The sequence below is a fragment of the Heteronotia binoei genome, chromosome 6 (assembly GCF_032191835.1).
Source record: "Heteronotia binoei isolate CCM8104 ecotype False Entrance Well chromosome 6, APGP_CSIRO_Hbin_v1, whole genome shotgun sequence".
In the NCBI taxonomy this organism is placed as follows: Eukaryota; Metazoa; Chordata; class Lepidosauria; order Squamata; family Gekkonidae; genus Heteronotia; species Heteronotia binoei.
Window position 1 is genome coordinate 44168631 of NC_083228.1, and position 18881 is coordinate 44187511.

At 43.6% G+C, this 18881-nt stretch overlaps 1 protein-coding gene across 1 annotated transcript in view; it reads left to right on the forward strand.

Moving 5' to 3' along the window:
• The window catches only part of STK32C (serine/threonine kinase 32C), a 225983-nt gene extending 214921 nt beyond the window's left edge, over positions 1 to 11062 (forward strand). Inside the window, exons 9-12 of the mRNA XM_060241388.1 lie at positions 4569 to 4694; positions 4877 to 5008; positions 7857 to 7924; positions 8609 to 11062. Coding sequence (XP_060097371.1) covers positions 4569 to 4694; positions 4877 to 5008; positions 7857 to 7924; positions 8609 to 8747 — 465 coding nt within the window. The 3' untranslated portion in view covers positions 8748 to 11062. The remainder of the gene's footprint in view (positions 1 to 4568; positions 4695 to 4876; positions 5009 to 7856; positions 7925 to 8608) is intronic.
• The last annotated feature ends 7819 nt before the right edge of the window (positions 11063 to 18881 follow it).

The window sequence follows — 18881 nt, forward strand, 5'->3', positions numbered from 1 at the left end:
CATATTTTAGTTAGCAAAATAAAATAATTTGAATGTTCTTTTGTTTGTTTGTTAATAACAGTCTGTTCCCATGTTAAAACTTCAGAGAGTGATGTTTCTTATCTCAGTACGTGAGGTTTAATTGTTCATAAGATCATAAGCACCACCTGGTGGATCAGACCAGTGGTCTACCTAGTTTAGCGTGCTGTTTCACACAGTAGCCCTGGAGTGCCAAATGAACAAGGTATAGAGGCGGAGGCCTTCCCATAATGCTCCCTTCTAGCACAGCGATCCAGAGGTTTGCTGTCTCTGTCTATGGAAGGTCCCTTTGGTCACCATGACTAGGAGACATTGATGGACCTTGATCAGCTTAAAGGAATTTTGACAGGGTTTTCCATTTTCATTGGGTGATGTAAACAACTGTAAGAAAATATGATTTCTTTAATCCATATTTTACAGGTGGAAAAGTTCTGATGCCAGCTCACTGTCCCCATACCTGCAAAGGTTGTCCTTTAACAGGGGTGGGGGGATTGATCTGCAGCTGAAGACCAGGTCACCATTGAAATGAATCAGACAGGCAATGTGTATATTTGAGTGTGCACAAATCTCTGGATAAAGATTATTGCCTCCAGTACCTTGAAAATAATGGCCAGTTACCACAATAATCCCATTTGAGCATTAATAGTTTGGAGACTTTTAGCACAGTCCAAAGTGGAAACTCTCCCTACTAAGTTCTAGGGGTGTGCAGAAAAATAAAATAAAATTCGGAATTAGATTTGGAAATATACGGGGGCCAAATTTTCAGAATACCATATATTTCTGAATACTGGTATTCGGAATAGCCATATATATGGGAGATAAATGGCTATTTCTGAATATACAGCCCAATTATACCCTATGGGCCATTGAAATCAATGGCAAAATAGGGTGTATTGGAAGTTGCCTGGAGGGGAGGGGGTTTGAGGGAGAGCCCCCAAATTTGCAGGGGACCTGCAGGGGACTCTCCCCTACGAACCCCCCAAGTCCCAAAAAGATTGGGCCAGGGGTTCCCATTCCAGGGGTATCCAAAGAGCGTGCCCCTATCCCACCATTATACTCTATGGGCCATTGAAATCAATGGCAAAATAGAGTATATTGGAAGCCTCCTGGAGGGGAGCGGGTTTGAGGGAGAGCCCCCAAATTTTCAAGGGACCTGCAGGGGACTCTCCCCTATGAACTCAAGTCCCCAAAAAATTGGGCTAGGGGTTCCCATTCCAGGGGAACCCAAAGAGGGTGCCCCCAATCCCACCATTATACCCTATGGGCCATTGAACTCGATGGCAAAATAGGGTATAATCAGAGGCTACTGGGGGGCAGGGGGTTTGAGGGAGAGCCCCCAAAACTGCATGGAACCTTCAGACTCCAAAAATAGCTCTATAAAACATGAAAATGATCCACCCCACACAGCCCACACACCAACCCCCTCACACAAACCAGAGGTAATTAAAAAAAACCAAAACGTGACAGTAAGAAGCTTAACTTTTAACACACACACACCCCAAAACCAGAACCAGGAAAAGGGACAAAAGGACAGGATGCAAAACAACAGCAACAGATCTAAACAAATCCGAGAAGAGGCCAACAAACTCAAAAAACTGAACTTTTTAACAATAAAAATTAGGCCAAACAGCCTCCCCCTCAAGAACCAGAAGAGAAAAGGAACAACAGCAGCACAACACAGCAGCAACAAATCAAACACAGAATCCTTTTAAAACAGTAAAAAAACTTTTTAACAATACAGGAACTTAACCAACCCCTCCCCCCCAAAAAAACCTTCACCCTAACCCCAAGAAATCCAAGCCATCCAAATCAGGAAAAGTAAAAGGACACTGCACTTTTAAAAGTCCCCTCACTAAAGTTAGATATAGGCAAATTGGCAACCACCCCACCCCCAGCAGAACCCCCTAACCCTAACCCCAAATAAGCTACCCACCCAAATCTGGATAAGTAAAGCAACTCTGAGTCTTAAAAAGTCTTTTTACTTTTATCCTAACTAAAATAAAAACAAGAACTCCAAGATTGTCTTACCTTAGATGTCTTCTCCAGGCAGGTCAAGCAAGGTTGAGAGAGAGCAGCAGCAGCTGAGGCCAAGGGCCAGCGCAGCACAATCTCTCTTTCACACCAACAACAACACAGCAGCAATGGAATGGAGTCCAGCCAGGCAGACTCCTTAAAAAGGTTCTCTGGCCTTACACAGAGCAGTTTTAAAAAATACCACTGCTCTGTGATTGGCCAGAGAACAGTGTTTACTTGTATACCCAAGTAAACAAAAGAACAATAATGTTGCTGATGGCTGGGGTATTAGCCCAGCCATCAGCTACACAACAGTCCTGCAAAGCATACATTTGCAATGCATTTTGCAAATGCATGCTTTGGATTGACTGCTGGGGTTCCTCTCCCCCTCCCCCTCCCTCCCTGATCCCAGGAAGGCTATGGGAGAGGCGGGAAAAGGCTTCCAACGACGGGAAAGGAGGCAAGCAGCTCCAAAGGCGGGAAAGGAGGCAAGCAGCTTCTGAGACTGCAGAAGGTCCTTTTCCGCCTTATACATTGAGTTCCGGTCAATATTCGGAAGTATACGGGAAGCCGTATACGGCTCCCGTATAATGGCTTATAATTAGATTCGGAAGTATACGACACCGTATACTTCCGAATCAGGGGGTATTCGGCGGTTTATTTGGTTCGGCCGAACCAAATGCACACCCCTACTAAGTTCACTGAAGTCAGTGGGGTTAGAAGGGTGTGTAACTACTTGGGATGGCGCGGTTAGTGTGATGGAATAACTGTATCCTGGAAACAAAGTTGGAGAGAACCATAGGACTTTCTATGGGTTTTCTGCATGGAGATAGACATTATTCTTTTTGTTGCATTATTCTTTTTGTTGCAAGGATTTGCCTTGCTGTGTGCTATGTCACAGTGTTGATGATTTGTTGTGTTATTTTTTAATAAAACTTTAGTTCTGAAAAATGATCACACACATACACACAGGTTGCTTCAATAGAAATTAGTATCTGGTGACCAATATACATAAAGAAAGTTTGATTTACAGAAGTAGAGTTCCATTATGAAACAATTCCATTGAAACTGACTCAGCAAGAGCGTGAATGCCCTCTACAGGAGCATAGCTTTCAAAGCATTGCCTATGGAAACTAATAGCAAGCATTCATACTAAAGAACGGCATTGGGTCCAAATGTATAATTTATGTCAATGCAGAATTTTGAAGAGAGATTTATTTTTTAAAAAATCTGGTCTGTACAATCTTGATAGAACAATCCTAGTCAGCGTTACCCTTTTATGCCCATTGACTTCAGTGGGCTGAGAAAGGTGTAACTGTTTAGGATTACACTGAAAGCTACCTACATCTATATTCTATTAGCCACCTGCGGATATTTAAATCCATGGGTCAGGGCCACGTGGAGGCTAAAGAGATTTTTCTACACACTTGGGACACTAGGTTGACACTCGCTGCAGCGATCGGCAGTGGGACAGGGGAGCCACACTGGGTTTCACAGCTGCAGTGACATAGCTCAGGAGTCCCACTGGCAGCTGCTTAGACGCAGCCACTGTGACAGAGAATGCTGGCTACTGTTCCAGATCTGGAGCACACCAGCTAGTGCTTCAGGCCCAGGTACAGTCAGAAGGGGAGGAAGGAAGCCTTGGCAAGCCCACCCAGAACAGCTCCAAATGAGCTGCCAAGAGTAAGAAGGAGGTGGTAGGTCCAGTGACTGCAGGGGAGCCTGGGAAAAATTGAAGGGGAAGAGGAGATCGCTCCCCACAATTATCATGGGTCTCCACTTGTTTCTTCTAATTGTGAAGAGGAAGCTGAATGAGTTAACTGTGTTTTAGGACACTGGTTTAGGACTCTGGCATTTCTGGTTAAGAAGATCATCATGCAGGGAGGTGTAACTCTGCAGAGGGCTCTATGGTTAAGCATTCAGATATATTTGGCTGTTTTTAATGTGACTGGAGCCACTTAATTAATATTTTTCAGGTCCATTAGCTGCCTATGTCTGTAATGCTTTTTACAATGCAAGTTTTATTTATTGTTTCTGGAGTTGTTTTTATTGCCCTGTAAATGATCTTTCTGAGCTGCTACCTGAGGCTTTTAAAACCACATTATATTTCTTTATGAGCCACTTCTCCATATCTTACGCCTGAAGTAGCTGAGTGTATATTATGCTTAGAAGTAAACGAATGCCCACTCAGGGTGTGCATAAGTTCACAGAGGGCCGGTTGTTATGGTAGCTTGAAGGCACGAGTTCTTTTTCTGCTGACTGGGTCTCAAAAAGTACATGTAGCACTGGGAACCAGTGATTATGAGGGACAAATGGTTAAGGCACCACTTGGTCTGCAGCAATTGTATGAGAAACAGCTGTATCATCCAGCCACTCCGTATAGCCTCCCTGTTTCAGCTGTTAGTTCTGAGGGAGTCACACAGAAGGAGCAACTATGCCACAAAACTAGTCAGCCCAGAGTTCTGGGTAAAAACCATTTCCCCCCTAGCAATACTGTTTTGTCAATACAAACTTTTCCACAACATTTGCAATTTCAGCTTTTGACGGTGAACCCTGAGCATCGCTTTTCTAGCTTAGCTGACATCCAGACTTCCTCTTACTTATCCAGCGTGGACTGGGAGGAGATCTGTGAGAAGAAAGTGGAGCCGGGCTTTGTTCCTAATGTAAGTCAAAGCATCAGGTACATTTGCTTCTGTCCCCAATCCCTGTTGCTTACGAAGGAAGCGGTGGCATTAAAGCCAAGGATTTGTTGAGGCAAACAAATTTAGTACAGTATGTTTGCTGCAGTTGTCTGGCTTGTAAATAGCATGGCTTTGAGGCAATATCTTGGTCTGATTAAAAACAGAAAGGCCGCCTGCACTGCGACCCCACCTTTGAGCTAGAAGAGATGATCTTGGAGTCAAGGCCGTTGCACAAGAAGAAGAAGAGACTGGCAAAGAATAAATCCCGGGATAATAGCAAGGACAGCTCACAATCGGTAAATTTCTCTTTGCATTTTCCAACATAAACAAAAGAGAACATTCAGTACAAGAAAGGCCAAACAACCCAATTCAGAGTTTAAATACTTGAATGTTGCTCTATTTTTGCTTTGCGTAAGACTGCAAAGAATAAGTAGTTTGTGCCAGTGCTACTTACAATAAAGATCATATTTTGTTGTTTCTTACATTTAGATGAGAACTGAGAGCATCTCCTAGAATTTCAAGATCTGTTATTTGATTTCTCTGACATATAACATAGACATGTCATTACTTTGTGTATGGCAGAGTTCCAACATATGTGTTTGTATAGCTGTTAATGTTATAGCCTCATCAGGAAACACGGTGCTTTATAGCTGTGACCCCCGGTGTGGTGCCCAAAAGTCCCATGGTGCCTAGAAGGCTTGCCAGCTCCCTGCAGAAAAGCATGTTGTGTGCCTTTAACAGAGACTTAATGTGACATTATTTACTTCTATGCCACAAAAAGCTTCAGCTACCCATTTCTACACATTAAGCCTCTATTACAGGGACAGGACTGTTTTTTTCTAGGCATGTTGGCAACCCTGGTCAGCTGCTACTGTGTTTCCTGTTGCCCATTTTCTCTTCCCCCAAAGCACTGAACCAATCATGGCTTTGCTCTGCCTCGCTGGAATAGAAGATAGTTCAGAAGGCCACAAGAGGCATCATTTTTTGTCTACAAGGAGAAGTCATCATAGGCAGATCATATGCTTGCCTTGGAACCAATATTTTCCCATAGGGTTCACATCCAGCCCTCATGGGAGCTATTTTGTTGTGATGCTCACTCTCCAAACTCCAAAAGAGTGTCCACATGTTCAGCAAAACTGTTCCTTCACAAAGTAACATAAGTGAAAGAGCTCCCTGGGAGCTGCCAATCTAGATTCTGATGAGAGGAGGAGACAACAGAAGGAGGTGAGAAAGGCAAATGCAGAATTAACAAGGGATAAATACAGGCAAATGTGGTTACAATTACCAAAGGTTCAGTTAAGTGTTCTTGGAATATATCCCAGGAACATCTTGTACAGCTCATTCAGTGTGGTGGCCTTAATCAGGATTCCACTTCTGCCCCCAACCTGGTATTGAAATCAGTATTATATTGAAGAGGTATTAACTTCCTCTCCGGGTGGCTTTTGATAACAATAGGCTTTGTGAGGAGCATGTGATAATCTGCAACCTTGACCTTACAACTGGCTAATAGATCCATTGATAGGTCAATGTTCCTGCCCACCATTTCAAAATCCTAGTATGGAAAAGGACTCCACTGTGTTGGGAAACAAGGAAATATTCCAGTTGAAAGGCCGCACTTCCCTCCTCTGAGATCATCCTCTCTGAGATCATCCTTAATAAACAAAGGGTAATATAGTTCTGAAGGGATCCAAAGAGAATAAAAACAAAAGCGAGCACCCAGTGATCAAGAAGCAAATGAACTAACGATTAGGGACAGCATCAGTCCAATCTTATTGGTATTTTCCAAGTATATTTGGTTATCCAGAGAAGTATTTGATATTCTCAGGAATACTGGTATTTGGGTCCTGTATATGTCTGGAAATATTTGGGAACATCCTGGGCTGGCATTTTAGTGAGCCCAGGCCTGTTTTTCCCCTTTAATAGGTTTCTTGGAGAGGAGAGACATTTGTCCTAGCCCAAGGAAGGCAGCACAGGTCTCACCCAACCCAGGCAAGCCAGTTCATGGCCCAGCAGAGCTGTGGGTCTGCTGGCTCCTTCTCCCTGCCTGCTTTGTGTAAGTGGGACACTTTCCTGGATGATTTTTTCTTTCCAGTCTGTATCCCTACAATTAGTTTGGCTGGGGGCACCTTATTCAGGATTCCCCTAGAACTGGACCTCTTGATCCAGTTTACTTTGGACACCGCATTTTAAGAAGGATATAGACAAGCTGGAACGAGTCCAAAGGAGGGCGACGAAGATAATGAGGGGTCTGGAGACCAAGTCCTATGAAGAAAGGTTGAAGGAGCTGGGCATGTTTAGCCTGGAGAGGAGGTGGCTGAGAAGTGACATGATCACCATCTTCAAGTACTTGAAGGGGTGTCATATAGAGGATGATGTGGAATTGTTTTTATGGCCCCAGAAGGCAGAACCAGAACCAGCAGGTTGAAATTAAATCAAAAGAGTTTCTGGTTCAACATTAGGAAGAACTTCCTGACCGTTAGAGTGGTTCCTCAGTGGAACAGGCTTCCTCAGGAAGTGGTGGGCTCTCCTTCCTTGGAAGTTTTTAAACAGAGGCTAGATGGCCATCTGACAGCAATGCAGATCCTGTGAATTTAGGGAGAGATATTTGTGAGTTTCCTGCATTGTGCAGGAGATTGGACTAGAAGACCCTGGAGGTACCTTTCAAATCTATGATTCTACTTGCAAGCAGGGCTTTTTATGTAGCAGAAACTCCTTTTCATATTAGGCCACACACCTCTGATGTAGCCAATGCTCCAAGAGGTTACAGGAGGCCCTGTAATAAAAGCCCTCTAAGCTCTTGGAGGTTTGGATGTATCAGGGGTGTGTGGCCTAATATGCAAAGGAGTTTCTGCTACAAAAAAGCCCTGCTTGCAACTTGGGGGGATTATAGTGAACAGCCAGCCCTATGTTCTCTGCAATTTTAGTGCCATTTGGTTGAAAATCAGCCATTACACACATACCCACCCCGAAGTCCCCCATCTGGAATAATGAAATTTGAGTAATCCTGGAATCTGGGGAAAAACAAATCCTAAAATGGTGTCAGTCTTCCCAAATACCATCCAATACTGGTATTCTTTTACCAAATCTGAATTATTATAAACAAAAAAATTCAAGCTAGTTATATTTTCCCTCTTTTCTTCATAGGAAAATGATTACCTCCAGGACTGCCTTGAAGCAATTCAGCAAGACTTTGTCATTTTTAACAGAGAGAAGTGAGTTTGGAAGCTTTCTGTTAGAAAGAAAATGTTATCACTGAGCAGTGTTTGAATTCACAGGGATTATATTTAGCTGTAGGAAGAAAAGGAGGAAGTTCTCAGAAGAAAGAATAGTTTGGCAATTTGAGCTTTTATGCCATGTCTTCTCCTTGGCTTCTGAGGTACAGTGCAATCCTATGCAGAGTGATTCCAGGTTCAGCCCTGTGAAATAAATGGATTTAGATTGGAGTAATAAGGAATAGGATTGCACTGTTAATCTCCTTAAAATATGAGCGGGGGGTGGGGGGAGGAGGAGGAACAGAAGTATAAAAAGAAGAGTCTACTGGATCAGACAGTGACTGATCAAGTGTCCCACCAAACCTAAGGCTAGGTTTCCTCCATGATTGGCTCTGGTATAGCCTCTATCTGTCACCTCTCTTTTCCATGCAGGGTTGAGCCAAAACCTGGCATACGTTCTTGTCACGCTCTCTCTCTCAGCCCAGTCTTCCTCACAGTATTGGTACAGAATAAAAAGCCCGCTGCTCCCAGATAAATAGAGGTCTGCAGTGGTAGGAGGGAAACTGGCAAACACCCACTCAAAAAAAAAAAAAATAATGGAAATCTGCTGCTGTATCCATCCATCCCACAGCTTTCATCATTGCATCTCTTTTGTCTAACAGGCTTGTTTTCTATTCTGTGCAGGCTGAAGCGGAGCCAGGATCAAATGAACAAGTCGATTTCTCCCCCCGAAACCACTGACGAAGCTGAAACAGAAACAGAGTCTGAAAATTCCAACCTGAATATGTGTAGCTCAGTATGTTCTTCCACTGGCAGCAGCTAGGACTACAGGGACAAGGCAAAAGGGGCCAGGAGCTTGTGTGTCTCTTGAATAAATCATTCTCAGGTTGCACTGACAAACAGACAACAGTACACTGAGTACTTTAGTTAAGAAACCAGAAGAGGAGTCACAAAAATCAACACTGTAGAGCCGTAGCAGAGGCAGCTACTTCTTACAGAACTGTGTTCGTGGATCAAAGTGATTGCCAGACGCCTGCTATGAGGAAAGATACTTTGCTATGCAGCATTCCGGCAAACACAGGGCCATTTCCTTTGTTTTCTTTTCACAGGGGCGGAAAGCTTTCCGACATATATTTTCAGGTGTTGGGGTCAAAAAGTCTGACTTAGGTCCAAGGTATTACAGAACAAGACTGCACAAAGTGGGATAGGAGGACAAGGGGAGATGGGGAAAATGGTTGTAAACCAGCCATTGCTGCACTGCCCTTGTGCCCCAACTAAACTAATGCAAAATAGCCTCTCTGTATTTTCAGAGCCTCTGAGGCTCTTACAGAACAGGGTAGCCACAAGTAGTGTGAAGGGACTGAACTCAATGGATAACATCTATGGTGACCTCTTGGCTCTACTTGGTTTCTACTGAGCCTGGTCTCATAGATGCTTCTCAAGGTGTCAGGATACTCCAAGCTAGGGGCACAAAATGCACCAGCTGGAATTTTCAAAGGGTGTGGTACAAAGCAGGGCGTTGCTCTAAATATACTGGATCTTTTCACATAGCTCTCCTTACTTACAAGGAGCTCATAGGCTATAAGCAGATAAATCAAGGTTAGTGTTGCTTCGTTTGTCCCTGCAAAGGAGCAGGGCACTACTTGGGTGGGAGGCAGAGATGAGAGCTATAAAACAGTGCAGAGGAAGTGATGCCTCATTGCACCCTTCTGCTGACATGGTTCAAAGTGTAAATTTAAAGTACTGTATATAACTTCCTGACCTCTGTCTTCATCTGTAGAGGACAGGAAAACTCTGATGTTTGCTCCAGCTGTGGATATTGCCTTTTTAATTGTTTCCAAAGCCTTTTTTTTCTATGACAGGCTTCATGGTGTCGTCTACTGCATAGTGGCTTAAAGTGACTACAAAAAATCCACCTGTAGCCCTTGGTTCCAGGAGATCGAATCTTCGTGCTGTACAGAAACCTCATACCTGTTTTACTCCACCTGTTTGTTAGCCTGTGTCTAAGAGATTGCCCTGTTTGCATCCTGATTGTATTTTTCTGAAGGGAGGTGAACTTTGCATGCTTTCAAGTTGGAAGAGCTCTTTTCTACTGTCTTAACGAGGTGCTTGCCAGAGGCCAATATGCCAGGGACCAAACTGCAGCCCTCTGGCTGGAGGCATCTATCCAGCCTTCATAGCGAAGCTGCTGCCATCTCTGAAGCTGTGCTGGCACGTTCCTTTATATTCTATGCTGCCGGAGACCAGTGATAGCCTGGTGCTCACCACCTCTTTCCACAGGTGCAGCATATGATATATTTGTCGTTGATCTGAATTTCCATAAGCACAGTGTGCCGTAACAGTGCAATCCCCAGCAAAGTCCCAACCTCAGGTTCAGTAGACACAGGAAGCTGTGACTCTGCTTAGGATTGCACAGCATATGACATGACCAGTATGTAGGAATTTTATATGGGTGCCTGCCAAAAAAACACGCTTCCCTTTCCGCAGTTTTATGTGGAGGCCAGGAGGCAATACAAATGTACACAAATCAGAATGTCATAAGCTCCCCCACCAAACAAACAGGTCAAGTTCCTTTTTGGCACAGTGGGTGTGGGTGTATACAAAAGCCAAAGCTTTTTTCTCATGGCTTCTGGATATATGGCATGTCCTTTCTGCAGCTGAAAGTGTAGAAACTGCACTAGGTCTTGGCAATGTTGCAAGTGTCCTTATCTCACAGAGGTCTGTTGAAGAGCCGCTCTCTCTGCCCTAAGTCTTGCTGTACCAGGTTAGGCTGCATTCCTCCACCTGCTTTCCCAGTACAATGCCACAGCATGTGATGTTATGCTGGCCACACAAGAATATCTTGCCAGAGGTATAGCCAAACATACCAGCAGAAATGTTCATATTCAAAGAGCCAGCACTGTTACAGAACATTGTGTGCAGCTGTGTTAGCACAGCATGAAATGTACCCCATCCCATAAAATTGAAGTATGGGTGGCAGTTGTATGTTTGATTGGACTGAAACACCTCATTGGGAACGATAAATTTATCAGTCAGAGATGAAGAGTGTGCTTGGGGAAGCAAACATTATGATAAATGTTCTCCCTTGATTTAGGAAAAAAACCACTGCTAGTTCATTAAAAAGTAATTGACACCGAACTAAGCTAATACAGATTGTTATTGGCTAATAGAGATGCACACCCAGAAAAATTATCATTTTAGTTCCATGTTGTCATTTAAGAAAGGGGGAGGTGTATAGGTTTTAACAATTCTCAGAGATGTTGCTTCTGTTTTTGTTAAGACCAGATCACATGTCTGTCTTGTTTTCCATATGACAAAAACGGCAGCTTGTCCCATTTTCACCAAATGGTATCAAAATATCAAGGCACCTAGCCCACCCTCTCTTCTAAAGTTTCAAAAGCATTGGAGAAAGGAGTCCAGTTTTACAGCCCCTTCAATAAAGTGCCCTCCCCCAGCTGTCCTCTCTGTGTAGTGGGAAAAGGGCTTGAAAATGGCCACCAGTTTTCAGGAGCAGCATTTTTTAAAAAACCAAACTTAATAATTGCAAGTAAAAGCAGTCCCGCCAGAGCTCCCAGCCACTCTGGCAATTGTATTGCAGGGAAACAGAAGTGGGTTTTTTTCATTGAGGCAAGCTCATGTTGCATTGCAAGGGGTTCAGTGGGAACCTACCAGTCGAAACAGCCATAAAAAATGTGACATTATCGAAAATCACTAATCTACAAAAAGGTGCAAAATAGATAACTCGCCAACTGAGGCAAATCAGAAACACCAACAAACCGAGCAAAACGAACCCCAGTAAATAGCAAGCGCACCACCAAAGCTAGGTGACGGCAAGTCAGCAGATCAAGACAAACCAGGGATTAATTTGCATAGAATACAAAGCAGGAATGAAAATAGTGCCTCGTACAACTGATCCACCCCATGACCAAATTCTCCTCACCCCCAATACCCTCTCCTTGGAGAAAGGGCAAAGGAAAGGCTAGCTAATATTAATTAACTGAAATTAATCAAACCATGCTGTCAAGAAAATAGTCCAGGGAGGATCTGTCTGGCCAGGCCAGGCATCTCTCCTATGATATGAGCAGTGCCGCATGTTGTGGCACAAAATGGCTACTGTAACTGACAGCTGCTGTTTAAATTTCCCTCTCCTCCAAGAAAGACTGTGTGACTGGCCAGCTCGACTCTCTTGGATGACCCCAAGGCTAAGACTGGCTGGAAGAAATGCTGTTTCCCAGGGAATGGTAGGCAGGCACACTGACTCTATTCAAATCCCAACAATTCATAATGTCAACAGATCTGGAATTTGTTCTGAGAAGACTTTGACCGCCTCAGATATAGCCTACCCAATCCAAGACCAACTAAATCGGATGACTTTTAGGGTGAGCAATACCTGACAGCACTCTCGTATTGGCAAATCAATGTTCAGAAAATCAATCGTGGGACCCTTTTTAATTGATTCATAATCACAGTGTTTGAATAAGATAAAATAGACAGCCACCTGTGAAGCCCTTCATGTTCTGATTTCAAGTTAACCATGTGTTCTGATTTCACTATCAAAAACCAATGGGACTGAAAAGTGCTCTTGCACTTTTGCCCACACTGTTCCCCAAATCCCCCCTCCCTTGCTCCAGCCCCCTATTTAAGAACCAGTTTTGTCAAAGGAACTCTTTGTAAATGGGGGTTAGGCCAATTCTCCTGACCTCTCTTATCTAAAAACAAATTCACAAGGCAGGCAGCCCAGGCCTCCAATCTCTGCCTCACCTTCCTTTTTAGCTGCTTTTTTCTACGCAAATGTGGACATAAGTCATGGTTTCTATACGTTCCATCTACATTTAGTTCACTTCTTTACCAGAAGAGGAGGAGGAAGGAAGTTCTATTGGGTTGTCCACTGGAGTTTGATAACCATAGACCTTATGATTCCTGCTTACAGGATGGTTTTGTGTGTCGGTAAACACACAATGAGGTGCTCTTCTCCAGCCTCTGATCTTGTTAAGTTCAGCACTACCTCCAGTGTCTGGGGAAAGCTGATGGGCATTGTGCAGGGACTTACACACAGGAACCAGCCCAAACCCCACACAGCTAGGGGAGCTGTTAAGCTTTTCAAGTATGTTGCAACTGGTTGGTATTGTCTGAATCCACTCCTTTTATTAGCATCAGTGATTGCTGGACAAAATGGATCGTCCCCCCCCCCCCTTTCTTTGTTTTCCAATTTCAGTTTGCCTGGCAAAACCTACATCTCCAGTGTTTGACTTCTACTGTATGGCTAGTGATCCTCACCCCACCCTTATCCAGCTGCTTCACCCAAACTTCATTCCTGGTACACAATAGCACAGACCTTTTAGAATCAAAGATTTAATGCACAATCTTTTAGACAATGAATTTGTGTATTTTTTTAAAAGCCTGTTCCTATCTTCTTTACTTACAACTAAATCTGTATACTTTCCTTTTCCCTATGAAGAATGATATTATTCGGATGCAACCATGGAGGTCTGTAGTTCCTATGAAAACATTTGAAAATAAATGCTTTTCATGGGCACAGAGGCGACTAGTACCAGTCCTCAGCTGATGACAGTCAATTTATTTTGACAGTTAGCTTCCATGTAATTTTTTATGAATTCCAATTGGCTTCTACATACCATGGCTATTGTGTGCATTCCAAAGGGTTGGATCCAGGTCAGTACATTAACACAGTCCATGCTGTAGTTACCTGTGTGCAAATGTTGCATTCCAGCAAACTTGTTAGTAAGTTCCTCTCATCCTTATGCATGAACAAGTACATTAAGGATGTTCAGGGGATCTGAGAAGTGACGAAAGAACACTCTGTATAAAAATAACAGTTTACATTATGCAACTACAATAGGATCCAGCGTTGTACAGTGGTTAAATGCTGGGTTCAAATCCCCATTTTACCACAATGCTTACTGGGTAACTTTGGGCCTGGTTTGCTGTATGGATAAAGTGGAAGGGGGGGCATGTAGGCTACCCTGAGGAAGTATAGAATAAAAATATGCTAGGTAGATTCCCACCACTCTTAACCACCCACTTGGAAAGCCAGAGTGGTAGAATCTACAGAATGTTAGACAAGGACCAGAGAGGCACAGGTCTGAATCCCCAGTCAGCCAGTTTGGTGTAGTGGTTAAGAGTGCAGACTCTAATCTGGGAGAACTAGGTTTGATTCCCACTCCTTCACGTGCAGCTGCTGGGTGATCTTGGGTGAGTCACAGAGCTGTTCTCTCAAGAGCAGTTTTCAAAAGAGCTCTCAGCTCCACCTACCTCACAGGGTGTCTGTTGTGGGGAGAGAAGGGAAAGGAGATTGTAAGCCACTCCGAGACCCTGAGTGAAGGGTGGGATATAAATCCAGTCTCTTCTTCTTGTGTTGGGCTTGTAACTATCTCCCAGGGTTGCACAGGGTTGTGAGAATAAAGTGATTTAGCACACGTATACTTCACCTAGAAATCCAGTAGGGAAAACAATTTGTAAATAAGCTACTTATACAAAGATGCACGGCAAGTAGAAGAACAGCAGAGTAGTTTGAGTTGTAATGGTGACCCCATAGGGTTTTCAAGACAAGAGATGCTCAGAAGTGGTTTGCCATTGCCTGCCTCCACGTCATGACCTCATTATTTCTTAGAAGTCTCCCATCCAAGTGCTAACCAAGGCTGACCCTTGCTTAGCTTCTGAGATCTGATAAAATCAGGTTATGAGACCATCAGAAGACTCAGAAAAAGGCAGTGTTCTCACTAAAAACAGACACCCTGCTCCAGAGATCTGTAAGCATGGCAAAGCCTTTGAGATGAGAGACATCTCAGCAGAAGGAAAAGGGATAATGAGAAAATGATGAGATTTCCCAAACGCAGCATTGTGGAGTTGCAAATCTCTTGAAGGCCAGACACCTGAGTACAATTGGGATTAAGAGACGCAGCAGCCTCATAGGCCTGCTGTCGAGGGCCATCCACGTACACAAACAACCACTGGACTAAACCTCATAGATGTCATCTTCTTTTTAAAAGTTGGCAACTTAAATCTAGGGCAGTGGTGAATTCATAGCGTCTCGCAGCTGACTGTTGTTTTGTTGATTACTTCAGTGCAACTTTGCTTTATAAAATACCTTTGTAAACCAGATTCAGACTTTTCTGTCAGTTTTACTGCATGAAGTTGAGTGGCTTATTCTATGAAGAAATTTCAGTTATAGCAATGTGTGTGTGTGCGTTTTGTTTTTGCATACAGCTGCAAAAGCAAGATCCCATTGCATTTGTGAAGTAATAAATATGAACTTTTTAAAAAAATAAACACAAGATGGTGCATTAATATTTATTTATATGCTTACTGCTCAGCAACAGAGTGCAATGTGTATAGGAAGAAACCATCACAGTTGAGAAGCAGCCTAGAAGGGAAGGGGCCTTTGTGCCCTTATTGGCAGGTAGCATCAGAGTCAGCCTCATAAAAATCCATGGCTGTTGACTGGATGGCTGCCAGTGAAGACCACTGATATGAGTGATCCAGCTCTGAGTTGTGTGCCCTTGGCCAGTCAGCTGCCATGATGACATCACTTCCTGTATGATGCCAGCAACATGGCCAAGGCCTTCCTCTTTTGACTGGTAAGTTCCCCCATCAACCAGCTAAGTGGTGGCTGGAGTGAAGGCCTGATGGTGGAGACCCCGGCGTCCACTAGGGGGTCTGGCAACCGTAGATCCAAATGTTCCTCTGTCTCACTTCCTAAGGATGCTGGACCCCTAATCCTTCATTCATTGCCCAACGGTGGCATCTTCCTACAGCTCACACTTCCTTTGGAGCTGCAGCTGACTATAGAGCAACTTGCTTTTGCTCATTCACTAACTGCAGACACGTTGGCTTCAAGCCATGAATGGGCCGCATGTGCAAAACTGGTCTGTGCTCATGTCCCCACACTGAATGCAAGCTTGGGTAAAAGTTGTATCTTCTGGAATAGCAACTGATTTCCAGTTGTGTAGAGACCTGGGACTCTAATTAATCTCACAGATTCCTGGCTCCAGCTCTAGCTCATTGTGTGAATGAGCCAAAATTCTCATGATTAGACCAGAACATTGTAACTAGGGGAACTGCATGTTTGCAATTCCTTTTTAAGACCCTAGGAATAATCTTGCAATCAATCAATAGCAGTTAATTCAATTGGCACTTTTAATATAAATGGTTATTTATCCACAGCTGACCCACAGTCCTGACCCAAATAGTGTTGCTTCAGCATGATTATTACTATTGTGCATCTCTATCACCCCTTCCTGTCAAAGATGCCCCTCGCTGTGCTGCTATACCTTTCATGGACTGATGATGCTTGATCCTTAGGGACAGCACAGTATCTCAATCTGCAGGCATACATAATTCTTGACCAAAATGTGCCAAAGCCTGTTTCTGTGCACCTCCCTGATCTCACTGTGTGTTAAGTGCCATCAAGTTGCTTCTGACCCTATGAAGGAATGTCCTATGATTGACAGCCTTGCTCAGGCCTTGCAAACTGAATCTGATCTCACTGCATTTCATTAACTGTTCTTTGCGTAGGTAACTGTCATATGACTGTGCTTGGCTTTGCCATCATCTAGTATTTTGCTTGTTGAATGATAAGTTGAAATGGAGAAAGAGGTGCTCTAAAACTGACACTGAAGGTCTGGGGACTTCACACCAGGATAAATTGCTCTCTTTCTCCACTAGAGGGTGGTTAGAGGCTGTGCTTGTGATGGAGTGCCCCTCCAAAAAAAATAAAATAAAATCTAGACATGTCCTAATTCCACACCAAATTGCAGCAATGTGCAGTAGACTCTCATTGTTCCGTTTAAGGAAGCTAAAAAACCCAAAGGATAACAAAAGGCATTGAAATCAGATAGTAGTAGTAGTTCTTTATTCACGGTCATCCGACCAGCTTAATACAAACAAAAACAAAATCATAAAAACAAACCCATCACCTCTTACACAAAATTCCTGACTCCTACTATTACACATATTGTTAAAACTCATAACCAAGATTTACACTCTCAGTTTCCCTCCTTTCCAACTGAGCAGCATAACAGAAACGGGCAATCTTAGATGAAACATCAGAATGAACGTCAGACAGGAAGAAGGCAATCTGCTCATCCTCCAGCCTGCCCGCCAAGGACCCGAGAATCGGAGAGATTAATCTTGCCCTCAAGTCATTGTAATTAGGGCAGTGCAAAACAATGTGGAGAGTTGTTTCAACCTCATTGCAATTGCAGGGGCACAATCTTTCCAGATATGGGTACCCAGCGTAACGTCCCAAAAGCACCGAAGAGAAAAGTGCGTTGAGTCGTGCTTTTGAGAAAGCTATCCGATATTTTGGGATAGTGATGTTGAAGAGATACGTGGCTGGGGACAGTACTTTGGCTTGCTTCCCTAAGAAAATGTGTGCAGAAAGACTAGCTCTGACAGGAATGGAATGCTATATGGTGGCCCTGTTTTGTCTAAAAGTACAAGCATTAATGAGTAAAACATAAAAGTTTTCTTTGACTCTTATTGTCAGTGGAGTTTTGACTTATTCATAAAACAAAGAGCATGTGCCATAGTGACAGACTAGAATCTGTAGGATCCAGGGTCAGATGCACACTCTATTATGGAGGCTAGCTAGTGACCTTAGACCAGTTGCACAATCTCAGCCTAATCTACCTCCATGGACTGTTGTGAGGAGAAAAGGAGAACAAGGTAAGCTGCTTTGGGTCCCCACTGGAGAGAAAGATGGAAACATAGCAAAAACATGCCAGAAAAGTATGTGTGTTTCACATACCAACCTAATAATGATAATAGCCACCAAACATCCTTTTAAAAAGCTCAGGCTTGCATAAGTTTCTAAAATTCACCAATTCACAGACTCAGTAAGGCCATTCCCCAGTGCAGATGCAACTATGGGAAGAACATCAATGGGAGCAGTAACCAACCACAGCAACCTGCAAGAAAAAATGATAAAGAGAAGATGGCCCAAGGAACAAACTGGCCACACTTGTTCCTATTAGGAGAGATGACCCATTGTGTGTTGATTTGTTTATTCTTTATTAATGGGATTTCTATCCCACCCATCCCAAGACAGATATGCAAGTGCCAGGCCATGAAGGGCTTCAAAAGTAATAACCAGCAGAAACTAATAGACAGCCAGCGTAAAGCTCTCAAAACAGGTATAATGCACTCAAAGCGGCTCATGCCAGATAACAACTGGCAGCCAAGTTTGGTTCCAGCTGAAGTTGCAGTTCTTTTCAACACCCTCCCCTCCCCACGCTCCATCTCCAAATCGACAGGAGTTTCCCAACCTGGATCTGACAACCCACCCTTCCATCCCCTGCCGTCGGCCTGGGGACCTGGCAACCCAAATGAATCCCAACCCTTTCATTGTCTTCTGATGATGTCAGAATTACATCATAAAGTACAGGCCAATACAGTGTGTGCATTTCTTGTTGAGTGCTACACAAGCCCATCAACGATCACCTCTAAGATGTAATCAAATAAGGTTTATTTATTAAATGAAGACATTGCAGTTCCAAGACTGAGTCTTTGGAAACTGAGCCCCCCAGGCTCAGTACATACAGATTAGAGTTGCCAGGTTTGACTTGGGAAATATCTGGGGACTTTGCAGGTGGAGCCAGGAGCAAGGTTGTGACAAGCACAACACCAAAAGGTGTTCCAGTCATCACATTTAAAGGGACCACACACCTTTTAAATGCCTTCCCTCCATTTGGACTAATAAAGAATAGGGGCACCTTCTTTTGGGGCTCATAGAATTGGACCCTCTGGTCCAATGTTGGAGGGTGTTTTGAGGAGAGGCACTGAATGCTATGCTGAAAATTTGGTGCCTCTACCTCAAAAAACAGCCCCCCCCCCTCAGCTCCAGAAATCCATGGATCAATTTTTCATTATACACCCTATGGGAATCGATCTTCATAAGAAATAATGCTCAGTAGCCATTTTCCTCCCCCACCCCCGC